This window comes from Polyodon spathula, chromosome 12 (genome assembly GCF_017654505.1).
Source record: "Polyodon spathula isolate WHYD16114869_AA chromosome 12, ASM1765450v1, whole genome shotgun sequence".
NCBI classification, from domain to species: Eukaryota; Metazoa; Chordata; class Actinopteri; order Acipenseriformes; family Polyodontidae; genus Polyodon; species Polyodon spathula.
Window position 1 is genome coordinate 17721580 of NC_054545.1, and position 25654 is coordinate 17747233.

At 40.8% G+C, this 25654-nt stretch overlaps 2 protein-coding genes and 1 long non-coding RNA gene across 4 annotated transcripts in view; 2 read left to right on the top strand and 1 right to left on the bottom strand.

Annotated features, from left to right (window-relative positions):
- The window catches only part of zfyve26 (zinc finger, FYVE domain containing 26), a 30341-nt gene extending 24469 nt beyond the window's left edge, over positions 1–5872 (top strand). For both annotated transcript variants that reach the window (XM_041265904.1, XM_041265905.1), the window contains exons 30-33: positions 2639–2698; positions 4129–4311; positions 4649–4699; positions 5072–5872. In XM_041265904.1, the coding sequence (XP_041121838.1) occupies positions 2639–2698; positions 4129–4311; positions 4649–4699; positions 5072–5287 (510 nt within the window). In that variant the 3' untranslated portion in view covers positions 5288–5872. The remainder of the gene's footprint in view (positions 1–2638; positions 2699–4128; positions 4312–4648; positions 4700–5071) is intronic.
- A 4451-nt stretch (positions 5873–10323) lies between these two features.
- Positions 10324–13755, bottom strand: LOC121325000. Its single transcript, XR_005951291.1, has 3 exons — positions 13490–13755; positions 11840–12018; positions 10324–10830 (listed from the first exon to the last, which is right to left on the bottom strand). It is a non-coding gene; the product is annotated as an uncharacterized LOC121325000 (long non-coding RNA).
- A 500-nt stretch (positions 13756–14255) lies between these two features.
- Positions 14256–25267, top strand: LOC121324999 (vesicle transport through interaction with t-SNAREs homolog 1B-like). The gene is made up of 6 exons (XM_041267279.1): positions 14256–14450; positions 16404–16462; positions 18174–18365; positions 20706–20879; positions 22006–22067; positions 23421–25267. The coding sequence occupies exons 1-6, from the start codon at positions 14354–14356 to the stop codon at positions 23512–23514; spliced, it is 678 nt and encodes a 225-aa protein (XP_041123213.1). The 5' UTR covers positions 14256–14353; the 3' UTR covers positions 23515–25267.
- The last annotated feature ends 387 nt before the right edge of the window (positions 25268–25654 follow it).

Sequence of the window (25654 nt, forward strand, 5' to 3'; positions counted from 1 at the left end):
CTCATCTGGGGTGCTGACTTTTTTACTGGCGTACCAAGGCCATAAACTGACAGTACTGCTGTGAAAATGTCAGCACCCCTGATGAGAGGAAAATATTCTCCCAATCTGCTTTTAAAAGGCTCAGTGAAGAAGTGAATTGCTATTGATTGGTACTTTGTTGTAAATGTGGGGGAAGGACAGCTTTTCTTGTTTTGAAATCAGCACATTATGAATGGATCTATTGAATACCTGTCGATGTTTTAAAAAGTGTTTCTGCATACCCCTAATACAAACCCATCAAACTGTTCTTTACACCAGCCAGTACAAACCCCACCATACCGTCCTGCCAGCCAGTATCACCATCTCAAATACCAAGTTCAGGGTGAATCGGGTTTTAAAAACTTGAAACAGGTCACACTGGAAAAATTAGATTTTGCTATTTCATCACATCTCAGGCTTTTGACCAGGTTAAAAAAAAAAAAAGAATAATGAATAAGAAACAGTTTGGGGTGAATTTTTGTTTTTAGTTCAGAGTTGCAGTGCTAAGGATTGTAAAGTGGAAAAGATTGCGATCTGGTTCTTGTGATCAGCCAGCTCTGTGAAGCAGGTTACTGAAAGTACACAGAAAGAGTACACAGAACTGCAAATGCAAGTCAAAAAGGAAGTTAGAAAGGCCAAGAGAGAAATAGAAATGAACATTGCTAAGGGAGCTAAAACCAATTCCAAAATGTTTTTCCAATATTACAACAGCAAGAGAACATTCAAAGAGGAGATTAAATGTTTAAGAGATACAAATGGCAAAATCATAGAGGAAGAAAAAAAAATAGCAAATATGTTAAATGATTACTTTTCACAAGTTTTTACAAAGGAAGATACTGACAACATGCCCCACATGTCATCCAGTTCCTATCCAGTTTTAAATAACTTTAGCATAACTGAGGCAGAAGTGTTAAAGGGACTAGGAGCTCTTAAAATAAACAAATCCCCTGGGCCGGATGAGATCCTCCCAGTAGTACTCAAAGAAATGAAAGAAGTAATTTACAAACCGCTAACCAAGATCATGCAGCAGTCTCTTGACACAGGGGTGGTACCGACAGACTGGAAAATTGCAAACGTAATACCGATCCACAAAGAGGGAAACAAAACTGAACCAGGTAACTACAGACCAGTAAGCCTGACTTCTATTATATGCAAACTTATGGAAACTATAATAAGATCCAAAATGGAAAATTACCTATATGGTAACAGGGTACTGGGAGACAGTCAACATGGTTTTAGGAAAGGGAGATCGTGCCTAACTAACTTGCTTGATTTTTTTGAGGATGCAACATCGATAATGGATAATTGCAAAGCATATGACATGGTTTATTTAGATTTCCAGAAAGCTTTTGACAAAGTCCCGCACAAAAGATTAATTCTCAAACTGAACGCAGTTGGGATTCAAGGAAACGCATGTACATGGATTAGGGAGTGGTTAACATGTAGAAAACAGAAAGTACTGATTAGAGGAAAAACCTCAGAATGGAGTGTGGTAACCAGCGGTGTACCACAGGGATCAGTATTAGGTCCTCTGCTATTCCTAATCTACATTAATGATTTAGATTCTGGTATAGTAAGCAAACTTGTTAAATTTGCAGACGACACAAAAGTAGGAGGAGTGGCAAACACTGTTGCAGCAGCAAAGGTCATTCAAAATGATCTAGACAAGATTCAGAACTGGGCAGATACATGGCAAATGACATTTAATAGAGAAAAGTGTAAGGTACTGCACGCAGGAAATAAAAATGTACATTATAAATATCATATGGGAGATATTGAAATTGGAGAAGGAATCTATGAAAAAGACCTAGGAGTTTTTGTTGACTCAGAAATGTCTTCATCTAGGCAATGTGGGGAAGCTATAAAAAAGGCTAACAAGATACTCGGATACATTGTGAAAAGTGTTGAATTTAAATCAAGGGAAGTAATGTTAAAACTGTACAATGCACTTGTAAGACCTCATCTTGAATATTGTGTGCAGTTCTGGTCACCTCGCTATAAAAAAGATATTGCTGCTCTAGAAAGAGTGCAAAGAAGAGCGACCAGAATTATTCCAGGCTTAAAAGGCATGTCATATGCAGACAGGCTAAAAGAATTGAATCTGTTCAGTCTTGAACAAAGAAGACTACGTGGCGACCTAATTCAAGCATTCAAAATTCTAAAAGGTATTGACAGTGTCGACGCAAGGGACTTTTTCAGCCTGAAAAAAGAAACAAGGACCAGGGGTCACAAATGGAGTTTAGAAAAAGGGGCATTCAGAACAGAAAATAGGAGACACTTTTTTACACAGAGAATTGTGAGGGTCTGGAATCAACTCCCCAGTAATGTTGTTGAAGCTGACACCCTGGGATCCTTCAAGAAGCTGCTTGATGAGATTTTGGGATCAATAAGCTACTAACAACCAAACGAGCAAGATGGGCCGAATGGCCTCCTCTCGTTTGTAAACTTTCTTATGTTCTTATGTTCTTATGTTCTTATGAATGTATAGATTTTAGTGCTATTCATTTTGCTTTCTTTCTTGGGCATTAAAGTCACATTGGATACAAAGTTCAAATGTGACTGGATATATGAGCTTGGTTTTGATGCTTGTGTTTTTATGAGTCTGTGCTGTGGGTTTCAGGTCATGCTTGGCGGTCAAAACATTGAGGAGGGATTTGGAATTGCCTTCAGGATTATACAGGTACTGGTTGTTGTGGAAATGCGTGCACTGTGCTTCGTGTTAATGCTGTTGGGGCTGCGCTGGAATCCTTGCTTTGCCCGTGTGCTTCAGGGCTGAAGGGCACTTCTGTTTCCTGTCTAATCATGGCATTCCCAAGAGCGTCATTTAAATAAAAAGCATGGCAATTGAACTTGGCCAATAAAATTAAAGGGTGGAGCGATGCTGTTTTTTTAGCCAGTCCCCGTACAGCTCAGAAATCAGGCATCCAGGCGCTGCGCCCTCCCCACCCCCTGCACGTTCCCTTATAGCTCACAAATCAGGCAACCAGGCACTGCGCTCCACCACCCCACCCCCTGCACGTTCCCTTACAGCTCAGAAATCAGGTATCCAGGCACTGCGCTCCATCACCCCATCCCCTGCACATTCCCTTACAGCTCAGAAATCAGGCATCCAGGCACTGCGCCCCCATCACCCCACCCCCTGCACGTTCCCTTACAGCTCAGAAATCAGGCATCCAGGCACTGCGCTCCATCACCCCACCCCCTGCACGTTCCCTTACGGATCAGAAATCAAGCATCCAGACGCTGCGCCCCCATCACCCCACCCCCTGCACGTTCCCTTACAGCTCAGAAATCAGACATCCAGGCACTGCGCTCTATCACCCCACCCCCTGCACGTTCCCTTACAGCTCAGGAATCAGGTATCCAGGCACTGCGCTCCATCACCCCACCCCCTGCACGTTCCCTTACAGCTCAGAAATCAGGCATCCAGGCACTGCGCCCCCATCACCCCACCCCCTGCACGTTCCCTTACAGCTCAGAAATCAGGTATCCAGGCACTGCGCTCCATCACCCCACCCCCTGCACGTTCCCTTACAGCTCAGAAATCAGACATCCAGGCACTGCGCTCTATCACCCCACCCCCTGCACGTTCCCTTACAGCTCAGAAATCAGGTATCCAGGCACTGTGCCTAATTGTTTTCAAAGCTTTTGTTTTAATATGTGGTTAATCTGCACTGTTGCTGCTGTTGTGTGATTTCCATACTGTTGGCACATTTTTCAGTAGGGAAGCAATGCTGCTTGGGCTCCTGATCCCTGAAACAAACTTTTTACAGAGTAAAGGAATACAGGCAGTGAAAAGATACGCAAGACCGATCCAGCACCACACATTACACATTTAAATTAACTCTTTGGAAACTATAACAAAGTTTCTGGGATCATCTTTAATCTTCAGTAATACTAAAACATGTATCTTCATTTTAAAAAGTAATTTAAAAAAACTTTGTAAGACCTTTTTATACTGTTTTGTTTTTTGTACACTAACCAAAATTGGCACAACTTAATTTCATGGTGTGTATTGTACTTGTCTGTATGTCCTGTGATGTGCACTTTGTTGTAATGTGTTTCTAGCCCCTATTCCTGCAGAGCTCACCCTCTGTCTGCTGTTCCCAGGATTTCCAGTTGGAGGCGGCGGCAGTGTACAGCAGGGCAGTGAAGTGGCTGGTAAAGCACAGGCAGTACCGGGAGATCAGGCAGCTGCTTAAGTGTGTCAGCGAGTCGGGAGCCGCCACCAAGAACGACTGCGATAACATCATCCTGAGCTGCATCGAGGCAGCTGACAAGGTGCCCTCTGAGGTGAGAGCGCCTTCTAATACCTGAACGGAACTTCAACTGCACGCTGCCTGGACACTTAATAAAGACACATCAGCCCAACTGGATTCAGCATCGCCCGAGTTTAGCGATACGGAATAGAGAGTTCAGAATTCCAAACACAGAATACAGAATAGGCAAGGTGTTTGAGAAAAAATCAGGCTTTTTTTCCCCAAACATACACAGGAAAGGAGTAATCAAGCTTAAAAATCAATCTTTGATCTTACACAATGAAGGGATCAGTCATGTGAATAATAATTTTGGATTGGTATTGGGTTTAACCCTATGTTAAATAACCCTATGTTGCTATGTTTCCGCACAGGCTAAAGAACTTGACAGTTTGATTTTGGAAATGAAAAGCACAGATAACAAGGTAAGGGAGAGATCAGTGCTCTCTGATGTAATTGGTTTGTTATGTTATTTTTAGAATGTGTGGATGCATAATAGTTAGGAGACATGCTGTGTTTGAGATCTACTATGTTGAGCAGGGCAGCTTGCTTGTATGATATCTTTTTGCTGTACTCATGTATCTTAATTACATTTGAAACAACTAGTTCAAGTTCATGCTATCTCAAGTTATTCTGTAGCAGGCAGCTGAATTTGGTCAGAAGGTATCAAACCACTCTGAGCAGTAAAGCCTTTTGAGATTCGAGCTGGATTTCAGTACATGCACTTGTTACAAATATGAACCCGGCACTAGATGACCACTCTGCTGACGGAGGTTTGTGTTGTTGTTGCTTCTCAGATCAAGGCCTACCTGCTGTGCAGTAAGCTGCGCTCGGCCTACCTGATCGCGGTAAAGCTGGAGCTGCCGCGGGCCTCCCAGCTGGTGCAGGAGGTGCTGAGGGCCGCAGAGCAGGCAGCGGACCTCATCATGCAGGACATCTGCACACAGTGGCTGTCCGAGCACCAGGGCAGGAGCAGCACGACTCCACGGCAGGGCGCAGCCACACGCAGATAGCAGTGCGAGCAGACCACACACGCACAAATGTACTGCCAAACCTGCACTCTTCTTCCTAAGAGATGGTTCTGTTCTTCAGAACCATCTTACATGAATGAAACCAAATCTCAAAGCAAGCAAAGGGGCTAGATTGTCAACCCCTGTCCCCCAAGTGCTCAGTTATTGATTTTTTTTATTTTTTTTATTTTTTTTTCAAGTGTCTCTGTATAGCATAGTACTGTAGGTCCTTTATGAAAAAAAAAATCCTAGTATTACAGCAAGCTGTTGTCTACTCCAGTGCATTTCTAAAATAATTAACGACAATTATTCTTACAGTTCAGAGGACATACTGAAAGCAGTTCTGGAGGACGCTGTGCGAATAAAATAAACTCTGTTTATTTAAGAAGATAGGAAGTTTCAGGGGTGTGCCAGTAATAGCGATTACAGATCTAGGGTACTGTGAATCAGTGCAGTTCTTTTATATTATTCTGCAAACTATACAAGTGTTGGTACAGTACTTTAGATTTAATGTATGGCTTTGTAGGCTTTAAAACTGCAAGATACTTATCTTTTGAGCATAATAAAAATGTGACTGGCGGAATGTGAGGATTGTTATAATCCTGGTATATTGTTATACCCTCGGGTGGGGGTGTGCCCCAGGCAGCAACAAGGCAGCGGTATATTATTATACCCTCGGGTGGGGGTGTGCCCCAGGCAGCATGGAGGCAGCGGTATATTATTATACCCTCGGGTGGGGGTGTGCCCCAGGCAGCAGGGAGGCAGCGGTATATTATTATACCCTCGGGTGGGGGTGTGCCCCAGGCAGCAGGGAGGCAGCGGTATATTATTATACCCTCGGGTGGGGGTGTGCTCCAGGCAGCAGGGAGGCAGCGGTATATTATTATACCCTCGGGTGGGGGTGTGCTCCAGGCAGCAGGGAGGCAGCGGTATATTATTATACCCTCGGGTGGGGGTGTGCTCCAGGCAGCAGGGAGGCAGCGGTATATTATTATACCCTCGGGTGGGGGTGTGCTCCAGGCAGCAGGGAGGCAGCGGTATATTATTATACCCTCGGGTGGGGGTGTGCTCCAGGCAGCAGGGAGGCAGCGGTATATTATTATACCCTTGGGTGGGGGTGTGCTCCAGGCAGCAGGGAGGCAGCGGTATATTATTATACCCTCGGGTGGGGGTGTGCTCCAGGCAGCAGGGAGGCAGCGGTATATTATTATACCCTCGGGTGGGGGTGTGCTCCAGGCAGCAGGGAGGCAGCGGTATATTATTATACCCTTGGGTGGGGGTGTGCCCCAGGCAGCAGGGAGGAAGGTGGCACCAGCACATGTCTACCGTACGCAGGGCACCCTTTTTCTGTTTTATATATATTTAAAGAACCACTTACCAATTTGTGAGGAAACTTACTAAAGGCATTATAGTATGAAAACCTGGGGGATATGGAGGATTTGTGCGAGTATCCTAAAACATGGGACAGCAATGGAGCAGAGATGATCTGTGCTTCTTGGTAAAGTTGCCAGTAGTTTTATTATGTTTAATATGGCTGCCTGTACTAAATTTGCATTACATGTGTAAGGACAGCATTTATTGTGCCTCATAGGATAAGTTGACATGTGGCAGGTTTATAGTAAAGCGACTGACACATCATCTTGGGTACAAGTAGAAAGGACTGAGACTGGGCAGACCACATTGTAGCTGTAGCTCTTCTAATCCAATCAAATGCCTTATTAACAACATTTAATATATTGCAGTTAAAAAAGAGAGATCTTCCCTTTAAAAGAACCACAAATTATGGAGCAATCTCAGGGTGTGAAGTACCTGAGCGGCTCAGAGCTGCTCAGTGAAAGAACCCTTTTAACAACTACAGAGCAGCTCAGTGAAAGAACCCTCTTAACAACTACAGAGCAGAATTCTCACTCTGACCCACTCGGTTGCTTAACGCTTCTACAGTATCGGAAGAACCTAGGACAAGACATCTTAAAGGGAATGTGCTTTTTGCCAAAATACTATTACTGTTTTTGTCTGAATTGGAGTGACTTCAGTAAACATTTTGGCTACTGTTATTGTCTCATTATATTGTCTGGTTATTTCATGTACAGTAAAACCTAGTTTGACATCGGTTGGGACTGGAAAATTGTGTTGGATTATAGAGGTGCTGTAAAAATCTAATACTGTACCCACAAAAGTAGGTATCAATTAATGACAAACTATTTGAACATTTTGAAAACTCTTATTACAATATATACAATATACATACTGTCCCTGTATACCGTGTAATTCATGGATTGTATTCATTTAAATTCACTTTTTCCATTGTGTGACAAGGATTTTACTGTAGCTGTACCATACCCACAGGACATGTGTGTATATTCACACTGCCAAACTATACAGACTGACAGTTTATAGAGGGGCTGGATTAGACAGGTTTTACTGTACAATACAGTAAACAAGCAAAAATAACATGCATGTGTTTTATGGCAACAAAGAAAGATAGTTCGCGCTATGTGCAATTTCCATTTTCACCTATTAGAAAATGCCAACAGTCATGTGTTTGCTTTCACAAAATCACACAAGTTTGCAGAATAGAGCCATGCACTGTCTGTGGAAAATGCCCAGAATAAAATGTTTTATTTTAGATGTGTTGTATTCTTCACACATGAGGCATCTTGAGAAAGCTAGATTAGAAAGTTAATTGCCCTTTTAACACAATTGATACCACTTATTCAAAGACGTTTTTTTTACCAGCTGTAGCTATGTATAATAAAATGCATTCATCTAATCTATTTAGATTGTCAGGACTTCCTAACTCAAATTTGTCAGGACTTCCTAACTCACTAGAACACCAAACCACAAAGAAAGGGCATGTCGTATTCCAGTAAATTGATAAAGAAATGATAATGCATTTCATTCCTCAAAAAAATCTGCCAGCTGTAGAGTTAGAGTCAATTAGAATGGAATACCCCAAATTCTAAAATCATTTTGTTGCTCCAATGTAAGTCTATTATTCAGCTATGATCGTGTTTTCAAGTGGAAAAGGTTTAAAGAAAGTCATTTCAAACCTTTTCTGTGCCATCAGTGTTTTTGTTTGATTGTTTTTACATGCAATTTTTAATCCTCGTCAAAGCATTTTCTGTGTTACTGCAAAATGACAGAACTGGCAACGCTGTTACTCGCACTGTAACAAAAGCACTTTAACTCCTACTTGAAAATGACATTTACTTTGAATACATGTTGGCTTTCTTGCTGCTTGTCCTTTTTGTGATCATAAAAGGTGAGGGACTATGGCACTGACTACTTAAGTGTACCCCAAGGTAATTTTATTAACTTGTCAAAATTATATTGCTTGTCATGGCCCAGTTTGGCTATAGAATTATCTTCAAATTTGCACCCTTTCTGTAATATGACTGGTCTTTATAAATGTAAATCCCATGTGCTCGTGTAAAAAAAAGATGTCATCACCAGAAAGGCATATTCAACACAAGCTTGTGTGGAGTTCTATATCTATTCATTTTTAATGTGAAATGGCTAAAGAGGCAACAAATGCGTGTTGGAAATTGTGTGTCAGCAAATAAACTCAAAACAGTCTTTACTACTCCTGGTGATTTTAGAATGATTTATTTGATCAGTCATTTAATATTACAGGTGTCATGATACACTCATGTCATGATAGTCCCAGCGATATGCAGGTCGCAGTACGGTCTGCATCAGGAGACACGTGGGTCCTGAAGGGCTGCTTGCGTGATGGAGATTGTAGAACACTGTAAAACCCACATACTGCTAATTCAAGAACGGCAATGAGCTATGTTGTGCTTCTGAAAGAAACGACACAAGACCCATGGAGTGTTAAGGAGGCTGGTTGTCCTGATTATTTGGAAGAGGTATTTTTCTTCTTTGCATATTCATCTGTATTAATTGTCAAGCTCGATACAACAGAAGGAATGGGTCACTTTTATTCCCACCATATTACACAAAACTAGCAACAAACAGCTCATAGGTTCATATACAACAGATTTGCTTAGAGAGATCATCTGATCAACTTACAGATGGATTTTTCAACACTGGGGTTGTATCAACCATTTAAGAATTATCCCTAAAAAAAAAAAAATAGCTGATACAGCAGCCTCTGGAATAGAACGGCACTGTGTACCTCAGCGTGCTGCAGGTGGAGCGGGCACTGTGTACCTTAGCGTGCTGCAGGTGGAGCGGGCACTGTGTACCTCAGTGTGCTGCAGGTGTAGCAGGCACTGAGGGAGGGGGAGCGTGTGTGCCTGCAGCTGAAACAAACTGGTCAGTCAACAAGATCGGGTTTCCTATGAAGAGCAGAAGGGTATATGGACCAGATACTGTAATATGGAGCTGAACTTGACTGTGAAACCGCAGCTTTAACTGTTTAATGTTTTTTTTCAGGTGTGGAGAATGAAAGGCACATAATAGCATTGAGACTGTCAGTGGGATTTTATGTAAATCAAGGCAGCTACAGTAGATGGGTGTGGCAAAGTGCCCGCCCCTGTGTGTATTTTGTGTTGTGTGTTAATGTTGGTATATAGTCATTGGTACACGGGATATAAACGGGTCTGTGTAACATGAGTGTTTAACATGTATATTTGTATTTAGGCACGAGGACTGCACAGCACTTACGTGCAAGTAAAACGTAATAATATGCGAGCACGGGGAATTGCACTTTATTAATTCACGTGCAGTTGTACCGCGACTCCAATTGAATGATTGATTAGCAATCGAGTCTCAGTACAGCTGCATAAAAGCAGCATGTTTTCACTCACTCGGGGTTGTGTGTTCGGTGAGTGGAGAACGGGTGTGGAGACGGAGGTAATTATAAAAGTGATAAGTAAAATAGAAGCTCACCGTGTTTTGTTTAGTGTTAGTCCGTTTTGTTTGTCTTTTTATTTTGACTACCAGTGCCATGTCCTATGTTTTTGTTTGTTACCACCGTTTATTTTCTGTTCTGTTTATTGATTAAATGCTGAGCAAAACCATTCGCTCAGCTCCACCAAACTCCACCTCTCTCTGTCGTTTATTTCCTGTTTCTGGTCTGACGTCACCCACTGCAGCCGTCTTTGTGACAATGGGGCGTAAGAAAAAAAAAAGAAAAAAAGACATCCATTTCCTCAAATTATATAACTGTATTGTATCTATACATTAAGGCAATAGATATACACTGTGGCTAGTGTAACAGAGTTGATCTGTTTTCATGGTGTTTTGAGATTAGGTACCCTGCCTAATGTACAGAATAAAACCAACATCACAACATCCCATACCTAGAAACATAAAATCCCACCACAAAGACAGAAGGGACTTTTACAAGCAGTCAAAATTGGTCTGTTTCACTCAGAATTAGAAACTCCAGAGCTAGTAAATGAAGAGGAAAGCTGCAAAGCCACGGCAATCTCTTAACTCTTCGAAAGGCCCAGGCCTGATGCAGGGGTCTCGAGTTCAGTCCCACTACACCCCCAGCAGGGTACAGCTCACATCTCACAGCCTCTTCGCTGTTTCTTCATTTCTGCCCTTGAGGAGCGACGAATGCAGGGCTGCAGTCACTGTTCAAGAAAACAAAGCACATTAAAAAACATTACTCATCCAGTCTTTATCAACACACAACTCTGCCCAGGATTCAGATTGAATTCTTCACACCTTTTATACATGGAGCACCCTTTGTGTGTACCCTGAACCGCTCTAACCCACTTATCAATCAGTCTGGCAGCCACTTGCTTCAAATTACGTTTGCATGACTCACCCTGCACTCCACCTACCAGCACTTTTACTAGGTGAGCCACTAGGGGGCACTATATGGGCTTCATGTTACTGACTTTGAAGATGACACTTTCCTATACTGTTGTTTCACTGTTACTAAACTGCTCTGTCATCTCTGGGAATTCCCTCTGTGTGGAATACTACAGCTATAGACAAAAGTTTTGCATCACCTATAATTTTAGGATTGAGACAACAAAAAACTTTTTTAAAAAACTGTATGAACATAATTTTGATCTTTTATTTAATATCATGCAATGAAATAAACTACAAAATGATATTGCAAGTGTCTACCAGAAGCCATAATAGTAGCATAGTATTTCATGTTAGATTTTCAAAATGTCACATTTTTCATTAAGTATATGAAAAAATGACAAAGCAGTATGTAATTCAATATTAAGCAGTTTTCATTCGACTTTATGAAGCAAAATTAGTTAACTATAGGGTGATGCAAAACTTGTTTCTTAGCTGCATTAAGAGTTTTTCAGTGAGATGCTGCTGTGTGCAGTGTGTGTGTATTAGGGTTATTTAGCAGATGTCTTTATCCAAGCTGACTTACAGAGACTAGTGTGTGCACTATGCATCAGCTGCAGAGTCACTTACAACAACATCTCACCCGAAAAAAGGAGGTTAAGTGACTTGCTCAGGATCACACAGTGAGTGAGCAGGAATTTGAACCGGGGATCTCCCGGTTACAAGCCCTTTTCTTTAACCACTGGACCACACAGCCTCCTTAATAGACAGTGTGTGTGTATAGAGGTGCTGCTGTGTACAGTGTGTGTGAGGAAGGTTCCTGACCTGCTTCCGAGACGTTCTCCAGGTCCTCCGCCACGGCACAGTAGATGCTGGTTTGCGCTCCCTCCCAGGGGTCTTCATGAAGAAGGAGAAGAGCCTCCAGCTGAGGGTTATCAGTGAGGGTGTCTGGCCAGCTCAGACTTCACAGAGCCGGGGTGCAGAGTTCACCGTCACCCTGGTTCCTGTGGAACAGCATGGATCACGCTGAGACAAGGGCTGACTTCTACTTTATAAGGATTTTGCCAAAATGCATTCATTTACATTTGTTAGATAACTGCTACTGCATTGCCAAGTGTCTATGCGTTGATGCTGCTTGAACCATGTTTCTGTTAGTGTGCTGTTCACCAGCTCGCGGGTGAACAGCACGTTAGCCAGCTTGCTCTGGCAGTAGACCCGCCCCCACTCATAGCTCCTCTCACTCTGCAGGTCATTGAATTTGATTCTCCCGAAGTTGTGATGACACGTTGATGATGCAGGTGGGTGCACACTAAAATTATACCCAGAGTTCTAGCCTCGACAAAATTGCTCCAATGATAAGTGAGACACGATGCCCACTCTGGGATGAAGTGCACAGCTAAACAGAATTGGGCCTTCATTACATTTTGGGAACTGAAATAACAACTAACCTAAAACATAAAATGTATTAAAACAAAAACCGAATTTTTGTTGAGATTCACTTTGTAGTGCTTTGTTTCAGTCAGCACATCAAGGGCTGTAGTACAGGGGGACAGGTTGATTGTTACACACTGCTGTGCCAGATGTACCTGGAGGGCAGACATGATTCTGAGAGCTCTACTGGGGTCATAGGGTGCTTTTAAAGTTTGAAAAAGTCCCCAGGATATGACATCTGAAACGGGAAAACGCTAGATGTCATACCTGTATCAAGTTGCTTTTTAAGCAAGTTGTTTATTGTTATCAACAAACACAGAGTATAATGTTCTGTAACACTTTATGCCCTATGGGGGACCAGGTTTCATAACAACTGTCTGAGTGTTTCTCTAGATATGTAAAACTGTGCTGGGAAGAACTGAAAGTGTTGTTAATGCAGTCTGGACAGCATTAACACACAGCATACCTCCAAATATTGTTGCGATAGACTTTCCAATGTCTTTTTGTTTCTATTGCATGAAACCTCAAAAACACTGAAAAGTATTGGTACACAAACTCTCTCAGGAAAGCAGCACTGTTTTTACTTTTATGGGAATCCGGTAAATATACTCCCTCAATTTTGAAATGCATGTTTTTTTTTTTTGTTTTTTTTTTTTGTTTGTTTTGTTTTTTTTGGGTTTTTTTGCCCTGCCGAATTTAATAAGCCCATGTGATTTCCTTTTTTAGTTCAAGAGCTTTATCGGCAGAGATTTCAAAGGAAAATCCCATGCTTTGACAATACCCCCACAGGTCAAGGCTTCATGCATCCCAAAGCAAATGCATTTCATCAAAGTTTTAAATAAAGAGCACTTTGTCCCCAATACACTAACTAACCTCCTGATGAGCTCAGCGAATACCAGTTCTTATACTTTGATCTGTAAGACAACACCTTATAACAACCTATTCACTTCACATCGTTTTATACTGTTCATTTAATTAAAATAATTTCTATTAAAAACAATATTGGCATATTGGAAAATAATCAAACAAATTAATCGTACTCACTTGATGTATGGAGCCAATGCTACCGAAAGAACGCCGACTACTGCGATGCTTGCAATTGCCATTAAAATAAATATTTTATCCGGAGCAGGAAAAGCAGCCAGCAGCTCGTTATCTTGTGTTTGGACTTTACACCGCGTGAAAAGACTCAGAAAAAAGAAAGAAAAGAAAACAGACGTGAAATAAATATCCAGTTTTAAGAGCAGATAATGAACTATATTGCAATTAGATACATGGACAAAATAATGAATCGATGTACGTTTATTTTTGCATTAAAAAAAAACAAAAAACGCCTTAATCGTAAATACTGTCACCATTCCGATATATTTACTTCAGTGTGTTATGATGACCTGGGATTTTTCGCAAGTTAAGACGCGACCCCTGCATACACAGACGCTGTGTTGCTCTATGCTGGGGACTCATGTATTCCTTTCTTTTATGAATAACACCGCTATAATTTTGGGGGGAGATCCTACAATGTTCCAGATGAGTGAGATTTGACATTTCTGTAATAATTACATACACCTGTTTTAGCCTTCGCATGTAAGAACACTACAGCTCCCAGAATACATTGCAACGCAAACCTCAAAGCCGAGCCTGCTATATAATGTTGAGCCGGACATTCTCAGTTTAGGTTAACCCCAAAGTAGAAATTGTGATTTTTCAATACTAAGCCAGACATTAGCAAACTGCATACTGTTTAGTTTAATGTATACCGAAATATTTCGTTATTTTATCTTCAGGCGAAACAAAAGATGACCATATGTTCACGTGCAGGACCCCGCTGTCATGAGAAGTGCTGAGGCGCTTGTTATGTTTTGTGAGTTATTATTTAGCGAGTAATTGTGAATAAAAATATCTGTTAAAATGTCTTCAGAGGAGTTCGAAAAGCTGCACGATATGTATAAACAAATTTACAATGACCTGAAGTCGATGCCGGAGATAGCAGCAAAATGTCGCGGAGGTAAGTGATTATGGATTAAATTTAGAAATTTAAACTACAGATAATGTTGATAATTTGCTGTACGGTAACTTTACAGAATAATATTAATTCTTGCTCTGGTTTTACACATACATATATAATAATATTCAGAATATGTTTCCTCGCAAATTATTTAGAAATAAAAGTATTATTACATTGACAGTCTCTGATTGATATTAGTCATATGACAACTCTCTCTCTCTCTCTCTCTCTCTCTCTCTCTCTCTCTCTCAAGTAATGACATCATGAGTTTGACATCATTTATGTCTGTGCCCTAAAGATTTTATATAACAAAATATGAATACATGAAGCACTGTTCTCAGTTGTTGGATAATAAACACGCCCTGATTGTGAGTGCTAGTGCCACGGACAGTACTGTGTTGTGGGTGCTGGTGCCACGGACAGTACTGTATATTGTGAGTGCTGGTGCCACGGACAGTACTGCGTTATATACAATATAATGTATTTATTATAACTTACATTGAATTAATTAGTTTCTTTAGAGGTTTATCCATGTTTTCACTTTTAAATCAGTTTGCACGAGCTGCCGATATTGTAATTCTGTCATTTTAATAAAGTAGTACCAATCAAAATCAGCAATGATACTCAGATACTGTATACCACGTCTGTATACCCTCGATGTAAAGCCGAATCAGATTGTATTCATTAAATCTATTCTTTGATGTGAGCTATTGAACAATGATCTATGTCTGGAGACGCAACATTACCAAGGAGGGGTGGAAAGAGCCAATCCCAGGAACATCAGGGCAGGTATCTCGCACACTGTTGGGCCAAGAGAACTGGAACACTGGAGTTTTTCATTTCTTACAGATACCTTTCTTCAGCTACAATCTGTTACGAGCCCAGCATCAAGTTCTCTTCAGTGACCCATAGCCCATGCACATGTAAAAATAAGTGTGGCTTACATGTAGATGCATAGAACTGTCATATACACTGTGCTGAACAAATCCAGTGAGACAGCTAACTGGTTTCATAACAGTGCCTGTAGCTTTTGAGCTGCAAAATCTGTATATCTTACCAAGAAGAAAATTGTTTTCATTGCACTGAAACAGTGACATACTAAAGAAATTTGATTTTAAAAGTTTAAAGTTTGAGATATTAGAGGTCATAGCAGTTGTGTATCAAAGAATAAAGCCTGATTTAAAACACTGGCCCCTGCAGTAGTGTAAATGCGTAGTGTTTGAAAACGGAGTGGTTAAACCGGGTTTGTAGTGTTTGAAAACGGAGTGGTTAAACCGGGTTTGATGGCATGTTTAACTTCTGAGTGATGTCAGAGAGTCAAAGAAAAGTATGAACCCAGCATATTGAGAAAAGCATTCCAAAGCACAGAGCAGCAATTTCAGAGCACATGGGATCAAGTTCCATGCTGAAGCACGTGACACAAAGCATGACAGACTTATGAAAATAACCACACATCCCAAACACTAGCAAACAGAGAAGAATTTCAGTGTTTCAGTGGGCAAGTCGAATCAGTCAACAGCAAGCCATGGAGTATCTAATGAAAGAAGTCTGTTCATTTTCAAGAGGGATCAACAGAAAACATGATGGTTTTGCATGGGTAATGAAATGAAATCGGTTTGGTGGCTGACTTTTTTTGTATCTTTGTGCTATGATTCTAGAACACAATAACAGAAGAAAAGTTTGGGAAAGAGAAAAGGCCATTTGGCACATCATCCCTTGTTATCACACAATTTGCCCCTGTAGGGTGTCTAATTGAATGGGTTCCTAGTGTTTTAGATCCACATTGCATTGCATATCCTCTTTATGTACATGTGGTCATACCAAACAATTATGTTATTGCACCAAGGTGTTTAGAATGAAATGAGATCACACTGCAGTGACACCGTTGCTTGGCAAAGAAGAACCTAGTTTAAGCTTTCTGTTAATGTTGATGTGAATTGCCTTATTTTGCAGAGGAAAAGAGGAGAGTTGTCAGAGAGTTTGATGAAAAAAGCGGAGAAGCAGAGGAAGTGGTAGGTGACTGCCTTTTTTGGGTAATGCTATTGAGTGGAACTGAATTGGACCTTTTGTATCTTAAAAAAAAAATCCTGTTTGTACACAGATGTTACTTAAAAGCAAATATTCTGGTGCATTTTGATTTGACCGTTTTTTACTGATGTTTTGTATAAAAACAACAAAGTGTCAATGAGAGAGCTCTATAGGGTTGCCAATCAGCACTCAGTTAGAGGAGGGCTTTAGCAGAATGGAAATACCTGCAATATGACGTACAAGTTGCAAACGCATCAAAATCAGATACATTGAAATTCATAGATATGGCATGTTTGATTAGCAGACCAACTGTAAAGTGACTTTCGCGGTAACATATTTATGATTACATTTTCTAGTGTTTTAGGAAACAGGCTAAGCATAGATCTGAAGATGTCTTTGATTGTGGGTGTTGTCTGATAACAGGTTTTAGGTGCATGTGAGTTTCTGGTAAACAGTAAAACCCTCCACACAGCACACCCTTTATCACTTGCATAACAAAATAAATAGCGGTACAGCAGGGTTGTACAATTCCAGTCCTTGAGGGCTGGGGCATTCCTACTCTTTATTCCATCCATACCCAGTTAATCATGTTGCAAACCCAGCACTTCATACACAGCAGCAGCTATCTTTCCACTATAGTCATCCCATTTACATCACATCAGAAACGACCTACCACCTCCACATACCAGTTAGAAGGAAAGATTCTGGATGGGGATCTCAAGCACAATAGAAAGCAATGCTGATGTACCGGTAAGTATGCTGGGCTGAGCTGAGTGGGGGATGGAGGGGGAAGATGCTGGGATGCCAGAATCACTGTTGAGCCCTCGAGGTGTCGTGGGCTAGTCAACGAAACACAGAGGACAGAAGGTGCCCACTTGAAGGCCCCAGAGACGTACCCTACTTAGCTCAATCCAGACAGTTGCCATAATAATGCGCTGGGGAGACCACGCTGTGGTTGAATCCCAGAGCCAGCATCGTAGCCGTTGTGTTTGCTGATTCACTAGGGAGGCAAAATAAGCTGATTACCCTTCAGCCTTCAACACCAAACAGAAGGATATCTGCATCAGCAAGATAGAAAGAAACGCAAATGGATGGAGATGCAGATGGATCACATTAGTTTACTGTAAAGCTACGTCTTAGTTGGTGCTTATCTTGACGAGAGCCGAGTTAAAATTAGCATGAAGTTTTAACATCTACTCTCATGTATTGGAAATCATATGTTTGTTTGTTTTTAAACATATTAAAGCATTTTTAAATTAAGTTTTGAGTTGAGCGCCAAGGTGGCCCTCATTCTTGCCAATCTTCAACCAGTGGCAGCTAGCAATAGTATTCAAGCCAGGTAAATGTAGCCCTACCTCTCTGTGCAGTGCTATTGAGTGTACCCCTCTCTGTGCAGTGCTATTGAGTGTACCCCTCTCTGTGCAGTGCTATTGAGCGTACCCCCTCAACCTCCACCTCCTTATCAGTCTGAACAGGGGAGTTGGCAGTCGGACTGGTCAACCAAAATTTCGGCAAGGCAGAGCCCCCAAAAATGTCCAAAATGTTTTTGGACATGCTATGTCAACGATTTTTATTCTCCAATAAAATGTTGTTTTTTTAAATCCCATGAGCAGTTGCTGTGAATGAAATCAGCTGCCTACTTGATTAATATCAGGCGCTCCTCTGGGTCACTGACAGGCTGTTTCTTTTCCTCAGCTCAAAGGAATGGATGAAGAGTTGCTCTTGGCCCCGTCCTCCTTCCGTAACCCGATGTCCACTACGATGCGCATGTACAGGAGGGACCTGGGCAAGCTGCAGAGGGACATGAAGAGCACTGACCTGGGCCTGGGGTTTGGAGCTCTGGGGGAGTCCAAGTATGGAGCCTACAGTGCCGAGAACGAGCACAGTGTAAGAGACGAAACTACAGCTCAACGACAAGACTTCCAGTCAAACCACTAGACTAGTCCAATCTGACTTTTTGGTACAACTATCTGAAAATACTTTGTCATATGGAAGAATATCTATGCTGTCTAATTATTCTTATTTAACTAATTTATATAGATAGATAAAATATGTGTGTATATATACACACAATACAGAATAAGATAGATCAGAGCTTTCATATTGTAGTTAGCTATAGTGTTTCACTATTCTCCATAACTACATATTATAAAGAATATAGTATATGGTTCATTGTAAGATACAAGCTGATTGTCATGAGTGGGTTTACTGGCCACTGTGACCACTTGTGGAGTGGATATGAGCTTGTGTCATACAAAACCCTATATGATAGTCTAGATATAATGTATAATTAATTACAAATAATTAAAAAGTATAGATAATCTTCTATCTGATACAAATATTTGATGCAAATCATTTTCTAATGTAATCAGCAGGTAAAGATATGGCACCCAGTAAAGGTTTCCATAGTTTAGTGAAGCAATACAGTGTATATATAGGGATTAACCCCTTTCCCCATGAAAAAAATAAATAGAATAATCACAAAAAAAAAATAATACCTTTCCCAGTACAGTTGGGCAATGTCCCTCTTTCCTGACTTGTATCTATCATTGATTCTATCTGAATACTTTAAACACACCCTAACTACTGAGTGGCAGCAAATTTTTACATTTCTATTGGAGGATTGTAATACACTTGCAAGGTTTAAAACAAGATCACAATTAGAAACGGAGGGTTGTTCTTGCTATATTACAGTTCGTTTATATTTTACACGCTCGTGAAATTTAAAACAGAATTGCAAATTGTGGTGAAATGCAAAAAAACACACAAAACCCCCAGAAGAACGTGCCCGTCACCATAAGGATTTTGTTGAGAAAGACAGCACAAGAAGGTACAATTAAAATGTGTTTAAAAGTACTGTCAAGTTACTGTACATATTGTGTCAGGAAAGAACGGCCAAGCATTTTGGAAAGTAACTGAACAATAATTTCATACTATATAAAAAAAAAAACGGAAGCCCCGAAGAAAAAACATTCGTAATTAATAAAAACTGAAGCCTTAAATATACATTACAGCATGGCTTGCTGCAATTCCACCAACCTCACACAAGATGGCAGCAATGAGGTATCATTAAAATACACACTTGAAAGGGCTATTCACACTACAGCATTTATTCGCTGCGTTTTCTGTGGTAAAAAATGGAACCAATGGAATTGAATGCTACCTTTCACACTCGAGCGTAATTGCTGCGAAAAAAATGCAGGTTCGATTATTGGACAAAAAACGCTGCGATCACCATCCTGTCCTGCTAAATTTGGATATAATCTGAAGGGGGGAAGAGAAAGAAAGAGAAGAATGTAGATTAGCCCTATAATAAGTAATGGGAAACCCTAGGGGAGTGCCAGTATCTTGTGCAAGAGTTGTAATATACTGTATATATTTATATCATCACAAATTGTGTTATTGGTAACAAATAATCTCAACAGTGTTACTGGAAACAAAAAACAAAATTAAACAAAATTAGAAGCACAGACAGGACTACCAAGTGCAATCATTTCCAATCACCCTAAGGTTTTTATTTGAGTTTTAATAAACAATACAGTAAACGCAGGTAGATGGTACTGTCAATGCAGATGTAACGTCAGACAGCACAGACAGTGTTTTACATTACTGGGGGAAGAATACATGTATACTAACATATGAGTGACATAAAAACGTTTTAGACAGTTTACTTAGCTGTAAATGCAATACCAGTGCTGCTGGATATAATTAGATATGTGATTTTGTTTTGTAGTTCAGTCTATATTTACTAATGGGCCGCGGTATCTCTTAGCATGCACTTTCTAGAAGCTACACCCAGACATTTAACAAAAACCTGTAGTCATAACAGTGTCTTTATTTGAACACAGCAATGGTGCTTACTTTCCGTTTTACTCATATTTTTCCATAATTTATGTTTGTATTCTTTATTGAGATATTTCTTGTGCTGCTTATCATAAAGAACGAGATGTTCTGCACTGCCATAATCACACGTTCCCCCAACTTGCCTGTGATATTTGAAGCACAAGTCTGAATACAAATAGAAGAGAAACATTGAGCTTGGAAAACGCAGCGAATAAACGCTATATTGTGAATAGCCTTTAAATATATACCAATTAAAAGCACATTTACCATGGTTTTGCATGAAATCTGTGAAGGGATGGCAACACATGATTTAGTTTGCTGTGTGTACTTTGCCTGCAGGACTGTGATCCCCCTTCCTAAACTGCGCTCTTGTTTGTGCTTCAGACACAGCTGCAGTCCCAGCGAGCCCTGATCCTCCAGGGCACAGAGTCCCTGAGTCGAGCCACGCAGAGTATAGAGCGCTCACATCGGATAGCAGCCGAGACTGACCAGATCGGCACGGACATCATCGAGGAGCTGGGGGAACAAAGGGAGCAGCTGGACCGCACCCGAGACAGAGTGAGGACACAACCAGGATTGTTTCATTCATATACTTACATTTACTGCACAAGGCTCACATGTGCAGATTGGAAATAAACACATTTTATCGCCAACATGCTTTTTAAATTTAAAACATGACATGGTAATACTATACTAGGTAACGTTCTCAGTTTGCTTGCTTTGTCTTCCAGGAAGTCTGTTACACTTACACTTCCTGGGTCATGTCTTTTGGTTCAAAGCATCTTGCATTAGGAGAAGCAACTGGTTGGAAATAAGCCCTGAAGGTGTCACCCAGGAAGTGCCAGAGGCTTGCAAAGCTGTACCAGATGGCATGTTTTAAATAAAAGTGCATTTTTGCTAAAACATTAATTGTAGACAGACCTAATTAGTGAATGGATGGACATGGCATGGAAAATTGATGGACTGATTATTTTGTTAGCAACAATCACTTCACGAAACCGTTGTTTTTTAGGGTGAGCCATCTACATTTTCTTAATTACATTTTTTACCTATTTAATATCCAGTTATGCTTGTTCTGCATAGTTCTTTATTGCTGCTTCTGCTTTGATCACCATTTGCCATGCAAAACAAACTGTTCAACCACTACTTCCGGAAAGACACCTCGAAGCACATTAGAGTTGCATACGCTTCACCAGTGGGCTTCAGTGCCTCCCTGGCTCTCAAAATCAGGTAAGAGGAGCTTTTTCAGCCCAAGCGGACAGCTAAACCGTTAGTAAGCATGGCAAATAATGATCTCTGCAGAAACAACGATGCAGGTGCACAGAGCACACTTTGTAGGATATAGCAAGAACATTCATATTTGGAAAATGTAGATCTCAGTTCCAGAGATATAAAGAAATAGATCACTTTAAGACCACGATACATGTCCAGCAATCTCATTATTGTATTGCATCACCTCCCTGGCACTGAGTAGTAACACTTTCTATTTTTGGATGTCAGAAGACCTGCCCAACAATTGAGTCGGGTTACAGTAACCAACTAGGGTGTTCAAGGTGGCATGGCTTCAAAGCCTTGTCCTTGGAGAACCTGCATACCCTGAATTCTCCTGCTGCTGCGGTTCCTGGCTGCTCTTCCATGTGCTGCTGCTGTCTGAGCCGTGCTTTTTGCTCTCGTTTGTTCACAGCTCGTACACACCGGTGAAAACCTCAGTCGAAGCCGAAGGATCCTGCGCTCTATGTCCAGGAGGTAATCCGCTGGCTCTCGTCTTGCACTTCTTGGTATTTGAGCTCACTAAATACTGTAGTACATCCCTCGTCTCCTGCAGTATTTGCTGTGGGCTGACTTGGTGAAGCCTGTTACCTGTCAGGTTTAACCACTTAATGCAGTGATGGCAGATATATTCAGGATAGCAATACATATTTATCTGATCAACACCCAGCTTCTCTGCTTACCGTGTTGTCTTTCAGTTGGCCAAAATAAGCACATTAAACCATTACTCTAAAAGGTGAGTTCTATTTTTAACACAAAAAACAAAGAATCCTAGTTGTTGTTATTATTATTATTATTATTATTATTATTGACAGATGCCTTTATCCATATAAGCTACAAGGTGCAAAAAAATACAATTTTCCTTTTCAGTCGGCGATGTGATGGCAAACAGCCCAATACAAATGTAAAGCTGATGTGAAAAGCAATAGATAGAGCTTCAATGTGGTCATATTGCACCATTCATATCACACCCCCCGGATTCACAATATTACATTTCTAATATATAATGTTAGGATCCCAAGCCAAAATACGACCCCATTGTTATCAGGTCGACTCCATCGGCTCGGGATTGACATTTTTAAAACCCCAAAATCTTTTATCTTGCGAATGGCCCCATTGCGATGCAGAAGATTCACTTTACCCGAAGCCGATCTGAAGAAGAAGGTCCGATACCAAAAGATCCCTTCATGTCAAAGTGAGACTAGTTTTAATTATTCTTGAGGTAGCCCCATATGTGTCAAATAGGATACCTTTGAAATAAAAAAAAAACAAACAAAAAAACGTTAATGTGGTAAAAAAGACATTGCAGTCATATGCATTAAATAAAACGATCAAGTTGTCTGATTTATTTACATTTCAAAAGTACAGAAGTTCAGGTAAAGTGAATTTTCTGCATTGCGACAGGGTCATTCGCAAGACAACTCCAAGCAGAACACGAAAAGAGTTTGGGTTCTAAAAATGTCAAATAACCCCAATGGGGTCGTATTTCAGCATGAGATCCTTATATATATATAATTTGCATATGATAGTTTGTATCGGGTGGAAATGACATCACATTAAGGTGTTTTTTTTTCTTAGTTAATTATATAGTATAGGGTGCTGTAAAATACCATTCTTATAGAGTGCTGCAAGACTGTTATACGTAGTCCTACAGCTCTATCTTTTTATACCTGCTTCCATTGTGAATTCTGATCAGCAGTACATGCTACCTTGCATTAGATCTTTCATATCGGGGTTGTCTAACATTTTTCTCAGTAGCCAGACAGCCTCCCCCACCCCCTTCAGTTAGTTTTTGGATTGTAATGCACGCTCACTGTGCTCTCCCTGCAGACTCATGACAAACAAGCTCCTGCTGTCTGTCATCATCATCATGGAGCTGGCTATCTTGGGAGCAGTCGTGTACCTCAAGTTCTTCCGGAAGTGAAGTTGCTTTTAGAGACACTTGTTCCTGTGTGACAAATCTCTGGACCTTGGAAGTAACCAGGGAGAGTTCCTGAGCTAAAACTGGGACGAAAGTCTGTCTAGGAGCACAGGCACATTTGGAAAGAGCATGTGAATATTATGATTTTTTGCAAACAGCTGGAATCATCATAGAAGATTTCAAACCAGTGTTTTCAAACTGGAACTGAAGCAACTTTGAGCAAAATGTGTACTCGAGTCTAGGCAATTCAACTCTTAATCTTCGGCACCAGTGACAGACATTAAGTGCAGCGTACTATGCTTCATTGTGCTCCAAGGCTTGTATGGTTTTTGTGCCTGAGACGAATTTGCTGACACAATTGATAGATTCACCACTGAGAGACAAAAGGTTGTTTATATCATGAATGTGCATATTTTCCTTGTTGAAAACTTAGTGTACATAAATAGCAAACTAGATTAAATGCAGTCTTAGTCTTAATTAAAAAAAAAAATAATAATAATAATTTATTTATTATGTCCAATTATTATTTTACCCTTGATTTTCTCCCAGTTTGGAATTTTTCCCCACCCAGTTCAGAAGAACTGAAGGCTCAGTGGGCATACTCAGAACCAACGGCCAAGCCAGCTTTCTTTTTCACCCAGGAACTCGAGAGCGGATGTCTCCGAGCTACATACCTCAGGAGCTCCTGCAGCTCACTGGGCGCCTGGCCAGCAGAGTTCACTGTAGTACAATGAGAAAATCCCTGCCGATTTTGCTTCCCTAACTCACGGGAGCTCAAGAGCCAATGTGATGCTCCCTTCAGAGTCACCAGCGAAGACTGGCCAGGACACGAACCTGCACTGTATGACTCGCCTTGCTGCTGCGCTTTTAACAAGTGCAAAAACTTAGTGGCCCTGGCACACTTTAATCACCAAGTCCCTTAAAGTGGGGTATCCAAACTGGGGGCCTGGAAATAGTTTTGGGACAGCTAACAAACCAACGGTCACCAAGCTGGAGGAGTGCTGATTTACGTTAGGAGCTTATTTCAATTCTAACTCCTATTCTCATTTCCAGTGCCACTGTGAACAAAGAAGTACCATTATACAACACAAGGCAAGCAAAATGTCACGTGTCTATGGATTCATTGAGTGGGTCCTCAGTCAGGATGCCTAGTTTGGTAGCACCAAGTAGGAGCTGTGATGCCATCTAGTGAGGGCCCTGGGAAGTACAGTGGTGCACAACAGGTATCAGGTAAAATTGTTAACTGCTTGATAAGTACAACTTGTGTTTCCCTAACACAGCAAACCATACAGTACCGATGCACTTGCAAGGGTGCGTGCTCGTAACTCTATCAATAGCCAGAGGCAGGAAGTTTAAAGAGAACAATTTATAATAACTATTGGAAATTGTGCTTTTTTTGTTGTTGTTCTCCCATCATTACAAAGGCACATACATAACCCAAGTCAATCGCTTTCATTGAAACAAACATCCATACACGAAGTATTAAAACAGTTCAGTGGCAGACTAATAAAAACGCTGATGGTACTGGACGAGTTTGGTGCGCAATGTGGATAGTACTTCACATTTCCCATTCATAGTGATATGCTATCATAAAACTAACAGAAATTGTGTATTTTGGTCTTTGTCATATTCATTGTAGCTAATGTTCACTAAATGCTTGTATTTCACATGTTTTCTTGAATTATCTTCTGTTAAGTATAGGGTGCCAATACTTTTGTCTGCGACTGTACTGTTTCAGTAAAACTTCTATGGATGTGTGTTTCCAGGAAAGCTTGTGATTCTTACAACTTGTTGGATTGATTTGAAAATGTGTGTGCATGCCTTTGTGATTATGGTTATGATAGCGGGCTCTCAGAACTAACTAAAAAATGTTGGATTACATGAGCGCGACCCTAGTAATCTTTCATTAAATCTTAAACTGAAATGGAAAATGGATCCTGATCTATCATTTGAGACTTATATTATGGAAGTTACAAAAGTACCATTTGTGAAATATAGCCAAACTTAGACCAATTATTTCTGTATCTGATGCCGAGCGACTAATGCATGCCTTTGTTTCATCTAGAATTGATTACTGTAATGCACGTCTCTCTGGTATCCCAAAAGCTGTGGTGTCTCGCTTACAACTCGTTCAGAATATCGC

What these genes read in the sequence shown, in the direction of transcription:
- LOC121324999 (XM_041267279.1), top strand. Translation starts at nt 14,354, where the DNA reads ATGTCTTCAGAGGAGTTCGAAAAGCTGCACGATATGTATAAACAAATT. An exon ending in AGCAGCAAAATGTCGCGGAG is followed by an intron (nt 14,451 to 16,403) that starts GTAAGTGATTAT and finishes CTTATTTTGCAG; the next exon opens with AGGAAAAGAGGAGAGTTGTC. An exon ending in GTGCCGAGAACGAGCACAGT is followed by an intron (nt 18,366 to 20,705) that starts GTAAGAGACGAA and finishes TTTGTGCTTCAG; the next exon opens with ACACAGCTGCAGTCCCAGCG.